The following is a 12666-nucleotide window of genomic DNA, read 5'->3' on the forward strand; positions in this document are numbered from 1 at the left end:
CAGGACCTCTGGAAATCAGGCTACCAGTGCAGATCATGCTGTACAACCGTGTTGGTGGGGCATTTTTAACCAAAAAAAAAAAAAGGGAGGGGCCAGGCAAAACCATACTGTTCCTTGGGATCTTCAATATGAACACAGAGTATGCAAAACTTAGTTTTTAAGATCTTGTCTAAAAGGCCCAACTGCACTTCCGACAAGAAACTTAATGGAGTTAATTGTGTTTACTCAGGATGAATGAAGGACAGACTAGACCTTAAACCACCGTAAGCCATCCCCCCCATCCCCTCCACAGTATGTACTCTGACTTTGGGCTTGTCTACACTACCCAAAGGGGTCAATCTAAGATACGCAACTTCAGCTACGTGAATAGCATAGCTGAAGTCGATGTATTTAGATATACTTACCGCGGTGTCTTCACTGCGGTAAGTTGACAGCTGACGCTCTCCCGACGCCTCCGCTTGCGCTCCTCGTTCTGGTGGAGTACCGGAGTCAAGGGGAGAGCACTCAGCAGTCAATTTATCGCGTCTCCACTAGACGCGATAAATCGACCCCCACTGGATCGATCGCTGCCCGCCGATCCAGCAGGTAGTGTAGACAAGCCCTTTGTCTTGACTGGCTTAAGGACCATGGCCTTTGAATATGAGCTCACTCTGGTGCTCCCTTGGCATGAGAGCTGTCACTTCTGCAAAGGCAATCAGGAGCTTTCAACTCTCTTCATATCACAGAAGTCCCATTGGCAATCTGACAAAAGCTAGTGCAGAGATTTCAAGGGAACAAATGGGAAAGCCCAAGCACTGTATAATATTTATTCAGCAGGGTCAGCTGGGCAATGTGGATGTTTGACCTGCATCACCATCATTCCTTGTCTTCATGGAGCTGAGCTTAATGGTCTCTCAACTACAGGCCCTTGGCTGAAGAAAGTTCTATTCCACTGCCAGAGAGCTGGAGGTTCATTATCAGCTGTGATAGTCAATCATAGATAAGCATTTTCTGTGTGTTGCAGGAAGCAATGTGAACAGTGGCACTTTAGAGACTAACACATTTATTTGAGCATAAGCTTTCGTGGGCTACAGCCCACTTCATCAGATGCATAGAATGTAATATATAGTAAGAAGAGGGATAGCTTGGGGGGAGGGATAGCTCAGTGGTTTGAGCTTTGGCCTGCTAAACCCAGGGTTGTGAGTTCAATCCTTGAGGGGGCCATTTAGGGATATGGGGCAAAAATTGGGGGATTGGTCCTGCTTTGAGCAGGGGGTTGGACTAGATGACCTCCTGAGGTCCCTTCCAACCCTGATAGTCTATGAGTCTATAAGATATATATACATACAGAGAACATGAAAAGGTGGAAATTGCCATACCAATTCATAGCGGCTAAGTAAATAAAGTGAGCTATTATCAGCAGGAGAAAAAAAATTATTTTGTAGTGATAATCAAGATGGCCCATTTCAGACAGTTGACAAGAAGATGTGAGGATGCTTAACATAGGGAAATAGGTTCAATTTGTGTAATGACCCAGCCACTCCCAGTCTCTGTTCAAGCCCAAGTTAATGGTATCTAGTTTGCAAATTAATTCCAGTTCAGCAGTTTCTCGTTGGAGTATGTTTTCAAAGCTTTTCTGTTGGAAAATTGCCACCTTTAAGTCTGTTACTGAGTGACCAGAGAGGTTGAAGTGTTCTCCTACTGGTTTTTGAATGTTATGATTCCTGATGTCAGATCTGACATGTTCTCTGTATGTATATATATCTTTTTACTATATGTTCCATTCTATGCATCTGATGAAGTGAGCTGTAGCCCATGAAAGCTTATGCTCAAATAAATTTGTTAGTCTCTAAGGTGCCACAAGTCCTCCTGTTCTTTTTGCGGATACAGACTAACACGGCTGCTACTCTGAAACCTGTCAGGAAGCAATGTGTCATCCTGCCTGATTCCCTGTCTCACAGAGCAGAGTTTAGAAGATGGATTTTAGATCATACAATCCATATACTGGTGCCTTTGCTCATCTTGAAGGACCTAGAGAAGTTCTTAGGGACTGCCCTGGGATTTTTTAAGGTCAGTTACCAAACCAGGTTGGTTGGAAGACTTTATGAAGCTTAGGTTGTAAAATTATGCCTCAGCAGACCATTGTGTGTGTGTGTCTGTCTGTCTGTCTACACAGGTACATATAGCTGAAATCCAGGACATTCTAAATTAATTTTAAAGTTTGAGACCCCATATCAATACCCATTTTTGCCTTTCACCAACATCATCTTGTTGTACAGCATCCCGAGCACCTTGATCTGTTAGATTATCATCTGCTAGACATGGAATGATCTCTGAAGGGAAGCAGAGAAACTCCACTGCTTGGACATTTAAAAGTAGATTGATTACAACACTAAAGATACTGTAGGGAACAAACCTGTACTGGCAGAGACTGATGACTTACTAGATCTTTCTTCTCTGCCTCCTGTGGTTTTATGAAATCTCTCTCAATAAAATCTCACATGAACTCTAGTGAAGCAGCTGCAGATAGTTTCATTTACATTTCTGACTATACAGTGATAAGTTTGTTTATTTAATGATCTTTTGCAATAGGACTGAGGTACACAGGACTATCATTTCCTTTTACTGGCTAAACAGATTTTTGCCATGGAAAACCCATTGTGATAGTGGAGCTAAATTCAGGAGAGGGGAGCAGGAAACTTTCCACTGGGAGTAATACTGCTCTGTGCGATATCTTACAGGCAGTGTCGCAGTGTCAGTGGTGGTGAACTGAGGAGATATGCAATGGAAGGAGTCAGCTTCAGAGCCCTGGTAACCTTTGTACTGCAAATGCTTGTCACTGTGATTCAAAGAGCAGACAGATAGATAAAAGCTTGCTCTTGCTATATAAGAGCACAGTCTGTAAGGGTTTATAACTTGGCTGTAAAATCTTTCTGGCCTGAAACCTACAGACACATTCTCAGCCAGGAGGGCCTGTCCATCTCCAGATGTGCTGGGTTTGTTCTCCTTGGATACAAAGTTCAAGCTTCAAACTGGAATGGCAAAGTGCGTGTAAGCTGGTGTTTGAATGTCTGTTGTGAAATGTCACTCTTCCATTGAACGTGGAAAGAATTCTCCTGCTACCTGCTTGGAGGGCAGTATTGTCCAGTGGATAAATAACTACATGGGACTCAGGAGACCTGGATTCTGTTCCTGGTTCTACCACTGAGCTACTGGGTCACTTTGGGCAAGTCACTTCCCCTGTTTGGGCCTCTTTTTCCTTTCCCACCCTTTGTCTGTTGCATCTATTCAGCTTGGAAGCAGTTCAGGGCCAGGACTGTTTCCCGCAATATGATTGTACAGCACCTAACAAATAGGGACCTGATCTCAGTTGGGGCTTGTAGGCACTACTGTATCACAAACCAAATATTACCCCCTTCCAAAATCAAACGTGCAGAAAAGAAAATCACATCTCTGACCCCCACTGCAGTTTCTTCATCTGAACCTCCCCCTGTTTATTGTGTAACTATCTATAAGTTCTACTAGCTTGTTTCTTTCTCTTCATTGAATGCGCTGATCCCCAAGAAGCAAATCTTTACTGGTGTCCTGTTTAATTTATGACCTCGGCCTAAGTCCTGCAGGATGTGAGTTAGCTGCTATATTTTATTGTCTGGAGATCTGATATCTAATGTTCTTTGCCCTTTCAGTTTCAAAGCGACTTGCTCCAGCCTTTTTGAAACCACTGGGGGTGAGAGGAAACCACCAAGTTAGAAGCTGAAATGGTACAGCAGTTTCAGCAAATGTTTCCATCTTTGTGCGGTTAAGGTAACAAACCTCATGGCTATGAAGCTCATCATGTGCAAGCTCTGATTTACGCAGAGTGAACATGGCACGGAGCAATCCATTTGTCTAGGACAAATATAAAGGCCTTATGATTAGATGAAAAACACTATGCTTGGGGCACTTTGCAGAAAGCTTTGAGGCCAGCCTGGGAACCCTGAAAATATTAGTCGATAAGTAATAATATAGATCCCTCAAGCTGTAGTTTAGCTTGAAAATGTGCATGTCTCTCGTTAGCTTCTGTCACGGAAATCTGATCAGCAGGCTTTTTTGTTCCTTTTATGTGGGTTGTGCTGTTGGTCCAGATGAGGATGAGAACATCCAGCCATCTCCTTTCTCACAAACTTGTAAGCTGAGTAGTTATCTCCCCATTTGATCGTGTTTTGGAAGTGGGACCAGAGCAATTTTGTTTTGTGGTCCCTTTTCTGAGCTTGGGAAGGCCTGACAGAAATTTTACAAAAGGGCAATAATCATGGGTTTTTAATATAGCTGTTGTGCTTTCTGTTACGCTCTGCACAAAACCTAGAAGATTAAAAGGAGCCTAATTGTATAAGGCCTTTCTTCTTCTCCAGAGACAGAGGGATTCTCCCACTGGGGCTGTGCCATCTTTTTGAAATAACATTTGTCACTCAGTTACCTTTTTATCTAAAGCATGACCCACAAGATCAGCAAAGAGTGTAAAAAAACTGAAATTCACAGAAGTGACAACATTTCAGCTTCTCCATTGAGCCAGTGTCCAGAGTTGTGTGCTCTGTAATCTCTCTGGGAAGGGATGTGTCTTGCTGTGTGTATGTAAAGCAACTAGTGCTGTACATAAAGAAATAACAAGGACCATATGCACTGTTTTTTACCAGCTTGAGAGCTTTGCGAAATGTAATATTGCTTTGAAACCCTCTGTGGTTTAATAAAAGGCTCATCCATCGGATGCAATTTGTCAGCACCTGCAGGTGAAGAAGACCTGTGATTAACAGCACTCATGATTTGCCCAGATGGGAGTTCTCATGGTGATCGTGGGAGGTCCCGGATGACTGGAAAAAGGCTAACATAGTGCCCATCTTTAAAAAACGGAAGGAGGAGGATCCGGGGAACTACAGGCCAGTCAGCCTCACCTCTGTCCCTGGAAAAATCATGGAGCAGGTCCTCAAGGAATCAATTCTGAAGCACTTAGAGGAGAGGAAAGTGATCAGGAAGAGTCAGCATGGATTCGCCAAGGGCAAGTCATGCCTGACTAATCTGATCGCCTTCTATTACGACATAACTGGCTCTGTGGATGAGCGGAAAGCAGTGAACGTATTATTCCTTGACTTTAGCAAAGCTTTTGACACGGTCTCCCACAGTATTCTTGCCAGCAAGTAAAAGAAGTATGTGCTGGACGATAAGGTGGACAGAAAGCTGGCTAGATCGTTGTGCTCAACAGGTAGTGATCAATGGTTCCATGTCTAGTTGGCAGCCGGTATCAAGCGGAGTGCCCCAAGGGCCTGGTACCGTTTTTGTTCAATATCTTCCTTAATGATCGGGAGGATGGCGTGGATTGTACCCTCAGCAAGTTTGCAGATGACACTAAACTGGGAGGAGTGGTAGATACGCTGGAGGGTAGGGATAGAATACAGAGTGACCTAGACAAGTTAGAGGATTGGGCCAAAAGAAAACTGATGAGGTTCAACAAGGGCAAGGGCAGAGACCTGCACTTAGGACGGAAGAATCCCATGCACCGCTACAGACTAGGGATCGAATGGCTAGGCAGTAGTTCTGCAGAAAAGGACCGAGGGGTTACAGTGGACGAGAAGCTGGATATGAGTCAACAGTGTGCCCTTGTTGCCAAGAAGGCCAATGGCATTTTGGGATGTATAAGTAGGGGCATTGGCAGCAGATCAAGGGATGTGATCGTTCCCCTCTATTCGACATTGGTGAGGCCTCATCTGGAGTACTGTGTCCAGTTTTGGGCCAAACACTACAAGAAGGATGTGGAAAAATTGGAAAGCGTCCAGCAGAAGGCAACCAAAATGATTAGGGGACTGGGACACATGATTTCTGAGGAGAGGCTGAGGGAACTGGGATTGTTTAGTGTGCGGAAGAAAAGATTGAAGGGGGATTTGATAGCTGCTTTCAACTACCTGAAAGGGGGTTCCAAAGAGGATGGCTCTAGACTGTTCTCAGTGGTAACAGGTGACAGAATGAGGAGTAATGGTCTCAAGTTGCAGTGGGGGAAGTTTTGGTTGGATATTAGGAATACCTTTTTCACTAGGAGGGTGGTGAAGCACTGGAATGGGTTCCCTAGGGAGGCGGTGGAATCTCCTTCCTTTGAGGTTTTTAAGGTCAGACTTGAGAAAGCTCTGGGTGGGATGATTTAGTTGGGGATTGGTCCTGCTTTGAGCAGGGGGTTGGACTTAGATGACCTCCTGAGGTTCCTTCCAACCCTGATATTCTGTGATTCTATGAGTTAGAAGCTTAGTCCTCCCACCCTCTCACCCTGAGATGAAAAATCAGTCTGATGCTTGTCCAATGTGGAACTTCTGATTTCTTGCTTCAAAGTGTAATTGTTCAACACAAAGGGTGAGACCCTCTTACTGTTTATCCTGGGCCTTGCACTTTAGATCTAATCTGCAACTTGTACCACTTAGATTCTGACTGGGAAGCAGAGCTGGTACTATTGTCTCTTTCTAGGGCAGCAGAAGTAGTGAATTGGCCTCAAAAGATACTTGTCCATGGGATTGTTTTGAGTTTGAGCGAGCAAGCTTCATCAATGATTATACCAAGTAGTTACATAGTGTTTTCATCTTCGAACTCCGTATGGACGTCTGTAAGAGCTGGGCCTCCTTTTCAGCGTGAGCAATTTTACACAACAACGTTTAATCAGCAGCAGGGTTTGTACTAATTTATCAAGGGCAAATTGCACTTCTTTAGGACCTTAATTTGAGGCACTGTATTTGTTGTTCTCAAGTGGTTTACAATCCTTAATTGAGCCTTATAACATCTCATAATAGGCAGGTGTTGTTTATACCTATTTTATAGCTAGGTTAACTCAGCCATCCAGAAGATACATGCCTTGTCCAGGGTCAGAAATTTAGTTAGCTGTGGGGATAGAAGCCAAAAGTCCTGACTTTGTCTCCTGTTCTAACTATTAGAGACTACCCAGTCATGAATATAGATCCCTTTTTTCACATGCTGTAGCATGTGATAGGAATCACTAATTCATTGTGATAGGAATCACTTTTGCCAGCTCTTCCAGAAATGGTGCTCACTTGAAGCTGAGGGAAAAGTCAGAGACAACTCTGCTTCTTTCTGCGGCACTGGGAACACATTCCAGTGGGCTTTACATGTAATGAGTAAAGAGTCCAGTGAGTGTGTAGGCCTGTGATTAGTGTAAGAAAACGCCTTGGGGTTCCTTGTTTGTGTTACAAAACCTCACCTAAGTTGTAAGCAGCATTAACACCTGATGCTTCCAAAGAAGGCAAAGAAAAAAGCATAATGCCCTGACCAGTTCTGCAGTGTGATAAACAAGTAGAAAAAAATCTCTTCCTGACCTCTGCTGCCAGTCAGCTTATGCCCTGGAGCACAAGGTCTGAATAATTTCCAGCATGAAACTAGCATTTCACTGCATTATCTTACATGTATAGCACAGGGCCAAAAAAAAAAAGACTTGACTGGGCCTAATTCTTAGCAGCGAGCCTGGAGAATAGTGCCTGGTTCCCACAGACTGTGCACTTTCCTGCCAAGATTTTAGTATCTTCAGAAATCCAGTGGAGCATGAAGGTCATAGCAAGGAAATAATGACAGCCTGGGATTTTTTTCCCCCTTTTACCAGCTATGAGCAGACTGTTGTCTCTCTAGCATGTTGACTGTTTTCATAGGGTTTTAGCATGAAGTTTATATTTTTCAGAGACCAGTGGAAGTCAAATATGGGAATGCAGCAGATCAGCTGCGTTTCTTCAAGGAAGTCAGTATGATGTAGATTTTTTTTTTTCAGTGTCTGCAAAAGCTTCACTTGCAGTGAAATTTCCCATTCAAAGTTTTGACTGTAGATCCTTTTTGTGTGTGTGTATGAAAAAGTCTATCCAGGTTCTGTTTTGTGTAGTTGTATATCTTCTCTCATTTCTCTTGCAAAGCTGTAGGTGAATATTAAACTTTGAAAAAATAGCATTAGTTATGCAGTGGGCTGTATTTCACAATGCCAGAACTGAGAAGGCCGAATTTGCCATTACAATTGAATTATCCTCAATTTATAAAGCAAATATTTTCATTTGAGGACTCTCATCCTTATTTCTTGGAGCTGGACTAGTCCTGCAGCACTAAATCCAATCAAGGTATAGATGTGCATTTTTTTCCTGGAGAGCAATACCAGTTGGAAATATGCTGAATTTAGCCAGTGGAAACAGAGCGAGTGAAGAATCATCCAAAGTGAAAATGGCACTTCTATTTAGACTAGCATAGTAAAGGAGACACAATGTAACACAAATTAAATTTCCTTTTATAGCGCTCTGCATGAGGCTTTCCCCCCTTTTCTTGGTTTTGGGCAGATCAGTGAAGTATATTGGCCAGCAATGATTTTGGTACACTGGGAGAAAGTAAGGAAAGGTTACAGGGTGACAATGACAGAGTGACTGTAAGGAAAAGGCAGAATTCTCTGTAGAAGGCAGTGACACAGCTATAATTCCCATGTGTCTGAGAGAAACTCTCCCCTATGTTTTCTCTCCAATGTCATGAGAAAACAGGAGATTTGTAGCCAATTTAAGTTCTGTTGGTTTCTAGTCCCTGGTGTCTCTTAAAGATCAGAGTTCAGTGTGTTGACTATGTCAAGAAGTCAAAATTCTGATTCCTGTTTCTCTCTCCATTCCGTAAGCTTTGGAACTTTTTTGTGTGTCCATTGTTGCCCTTATAATGTTTATTGTTCACACATCATGTCATATTAATGATTCAGTGCTCAGTTCTGCCAGTGTATATAGTAAAGCATATCATATCTACTGATTCCAGTCATAGACTTTGTCAGATCTGTAATTTTTTGACAGCATCAGTTTTGTAAGACTATTACTTTGGACTTGCACAGCAATGTTAATCTGAAGATCTTAAACACTAAATCACACCTGTCCAGAAAGTGGACAATTTCTACCATTCGTAGTGTTGGTTGTATGAAGTATATCACACCCAAAATCAAAGAAAACCTTGTTGCTATGTACCATAATTCAAAATAATATGTCTTTTGATGCAGGTGCATTTCATCTGTTGATATGAAGGCACTCTCAGTCAGAAGCTAATAGATGGTAAAATTAGTGAGCAACGTATACAGGGCTTGGGCCTTTCAGGGAGACTTTACTCCCCAAAAGGTGCAGCTGCTGTAAGTGATATAACAGATGACAGTAAAATAATGTCTTGGACTTGTACAGCCCCTTTCATCCAAGGATCTCAGGTTATTTAAGAAACAGAAAGAGGTAAAATATGAGACGAGTGGTCTGTAGGGCATTAAATGACTTTCCCAAGGATGTACAGCAAGTCAGTAGCAGAGTCAATGATAGACTCTAGGAGTCCTGACAAGACAACACTAGATAACAATGCTTTAATGCAGAGTAGGTTTATATTTAGCTAAACTGAAGTGTTGTCTTGGAGTCAGTTGCTGGCAATAGTAGCTCAGGCTAAAAGTGTTGTTTCACTCCCCACACTTCCCAACCCTCCATGGATTTTTATAACCAACCAGGGAAGAATTGGTAGGAGAAGTAGAAGTGGGTGGCAACTTAGGCAGCAGTGACCATGAGATGGTCAGAGTTCAGGATCCTGACAAAAGGAAGAAAGGAGAGTAGCAAAATACGGACCCTGGACTTCAGAAAAGCAGACTTTGACTCCCTTATGGAACTGTTGGGCAGGATCCCCTGGGAGAATAACATGAGGGGGCAAGGAGGCCAGGAGAGCTGGCTTTATTTTAAAGAAGCCTTATTGAGGACACAGGGAACAAACCATTCTGATGTGCAAAAAGAATAGCAAATATGGCAGGCGACCAGCTTGGCTTAACAGTGAACTCTTCGGTGAGCTTTAACTCAAAAAGGAAGGTTTCAGAGTAGCAGCCGTGTTAGTCTGTATTTGCAAAAAGAAAAGGAGGACTTGTGGCACCTTAGAGACTAACCAATTTATTAGAGCATAAGCTTTCGTGAGCTACAGCTCACTTCCTCAGATGCATATCGTGGAGACTGCAGCAGGCTTTATATATACACAGAGAATATGAAACAATACCTATTCCCACCCCACTGTCCTGCTGGTAATAGCTTATCTAAAGTGATTTCCAGCACAAATCCAGGTTTTCTCACCCTCCACCCCCCCACACAAATTCACTCTCCTGCTGGTGATAGCCCATCCAAAGTGACAACTCTTTACACAATGTGCATGACAATCAAGCTGGGCTATTTCCTGCATAAATCCAGGTTCTCACATCCCCCCACCCCCATACACACAGAAACTCACTCTCCTGCTGGTAATAGCTCATCCAAACTGACCACTCTTCAAGTTAAAATCCAAGTTAAACCAGAACATCTGGGGGGGGGGGTAGGAAAAAACAAGAGGAAACAGGCTACCTTGCATAATGACTTAGCCACTCCAAGTCTCTATTTAAGCCTAAATTAATAGTATCCAATTTGCAAATGAATTCCAATTCAGCAGTTTCTCGCTGGAGTCTGGATTTGAAGTTTTTTTGTTTTAAGATAGCGACCTTCATGTCTGTGATCGCGTGACCAGAGAGATTGAAGTGTTCTCCGACTGGTTTATGAATGTTACAATTCTTGACATCTGATTTGTGTCCATTTATTCTTTTACGTAGAGACTGTCCAGTTTGACCAATGTACATGGCAGAGGGGCATTGCTGGCACATGATGGCATATATCACATTGGTGGATGTGCAGGTGAACGAGCCTCTGATAGTGTGGCTGATGTTATTAGGCCCTGTGATGGTGTCCCCTGAATAGATATGTGGGCACAGTTGGCAACGGGCTTTGTTGCAAGGATAAGTTCCTGGGTTAGTGGTTCTGTTGTGTGGTATGTGGTTGTTGGTGAGTATTTGCTTCAGGTTGCGGGGCTGTCTGTAGGCAAGGACTGGCCTGTCTCCCAAGATTTGTGAGAGTGTTGGGTCATCCTTTAGGATAGGTTGTAGATCCTTAATAATGCGTTGGAGGGGTTTTAGTTGGGGGCTGAAGGTGACGGCTAGTGGCGTTCTGTTATTTTCTTTGTTAGGCCTGTCCTGTAGTAGGTAACTTCTGGGAACTCTTCTGGCTCTATCAATCTGTTTCTTTACTTCTGCAGGTGGGTATTGTAGTTGTAAGAAAGCTTGACAGAGATCTTGTAGGTGTTTGTCTCTGTCTGAGGGGTTGGAGCAAATGCGGTTGTATCGCAGAGCTTGGCTGTAGACGATGGATCGTGTGGTGTGGTCAGGGTGAAAGCTGGAGGCATGCAGGTAGGAATAGCGGTCAGTAGGTTTCCGGTATAGGGTGGTGTTTATGTGACCATTGTTTATTAGCACTGTAGTGTCCAGGAAGTGGATCTCTTGTGTGGACTGGACCAGGCTGAGGTTGGTGGTGGGATGGAAATTGTTGAAATCATGGTGGAATTCCTCAAGGGCTTCTTTTCCATGGGTCCAGATGATGAAGATGTCATCAATATAGCGCAAGTAGAGTAGGGGCTTTAGGGGACGAGAGCTGAGGAAGCGTTGTTCTAAGTCAGCCATAAAAATGTTGGCATACTGTGGGGCCATGCGGGTACCCATAGCAGTGCCGCTGATCTGAAGGTATACATTGTCCCCAAATGTGAAGTAGTTATGGGTAAGGACAAAGTCACAAAGTTCAGCCACCAGGTTAGCCGTGACATTATCGGGGATAGTGTTCTTGACGGCTTGTAGTCCATCTTTGTGTGGAATGTTGGTGTAGAGGGCTTCTACATCCATAGTGGCCAGGATGGTGTTATCAGGAAGATCACCGATGGATTGTAGTTTCCTCAGGAAGTCAGTGGTGTCTCGAAGGTAGCTGGGAGTGCTGGTAGCGTAGGGCCTGAGGAGGGAGTCTACATAGCCAGACAATCCTGCTGTCAGGGTGCCAATGCCTGAGATGATGGGGCGCCCAGGATTTCCAGGTTTATGGATCTTGGGTAGTAGATAGAATATCCCAGGTCGGGGTTCCAGGGGTGTGTCTGTGCGGATTTGATCTTGTGCTTTTTCAGGAAGTTTCTTGAGCAAATGCTGTAGTTGCTTTTGGTAACTCTCAGTGGGATCAGAGGGTAATGGCTTGTAGAAAGTGGTGTTGGAGAGCTGCCGAGCAGCCTCTTGTTCATATTCCGACCTATTCATGACGACAACAGCACCTCCTTTGTCAGCCTTTTTGATTATGATGTCAGAGTTGTTTCTGAGGCTGTGGATGGCATTGTGTTCCGCATGGCTGAGGTTATGGGGCAAGTGATGCTGCTTTTCCACAATTTCAGCCCGTGCACGTCGGCGGAAGCTTACAAGAAGTGGAAATTTGGACAGGTGACTAGGGAGCAGTATAAAAATATTGCTAGAGCATGCAGGGGTGTAATCAGGAAGGCCAAGGCACAACTGGGAGTTGCAGCTAGCAAGGGACGTGAAGGGTAACAAGAAGGGTTTCTACAGGTATGTTAGCAACAAGAAGGAGGTCAGGGAAAGTGTGGGCCCCTTACTGAATGGGGGAGGCAACCTAGTGACAGAGGATGTGGAAAAAGCTGAAATACTCAATGTTTTTTTTTTTGCCTCGGTCTTCACAGACAAGGTCAGCTCCTGCTGCACTGGGCAGCACAGTATGGGGAGGAGGTGAGCAGCCCTCAGTGGTGAAAGAACAGGTTAAGGAGTATTTAGAAAAGCTGGACGTGCACAAGTCCATGGGTCCA

The 12666-nt window shown here is 43.9% G+C and overlaps 1 protein-coding gene across 12 annotated transcripts in view; it reads left to right on the top strand.

Annotated features, from left to right (window-relative positions):
• The window catches only part of EXD3 (exonuclease 3'-5' domain containing 3), a 573796-nt gene that overhangs the window by 264470 nt on the left and 296660 nt on the right, over positions 1 to 12666 (top strand). The window contains exon 21 of one of the 12 annotated variants that reach the window (XM_084650093.1): positions 3666 to 3723. The exons of the other annotated variants lie outside the window; for them this stretch is intronic. Coding sequence (XP_084506219.1) covers positions 3666 to 3695 — 30 coding nt within the window. The 3' untranslated portion in view covers positions 3696 to 3723. Of the gene's footprint in view, positions 1 to 3665; positions 3724 to 12666 lie in introns of those variants that run through there. 12 annotated transcript variants of the gene reach the window in all.

This window comes from Lepidochelys olivacea (genome assembly GCF_965140295.1).
Source record: "Lepidochelys olivacea isolate rLepOli2 genome assembly, chromosome: 16".
Classification (NCBI taxonomy): Eukaryota; Metazoa; Chordata; order Testudines; family Cheloniidae; genus Lepidochelys; species Lepidochelys olivacea.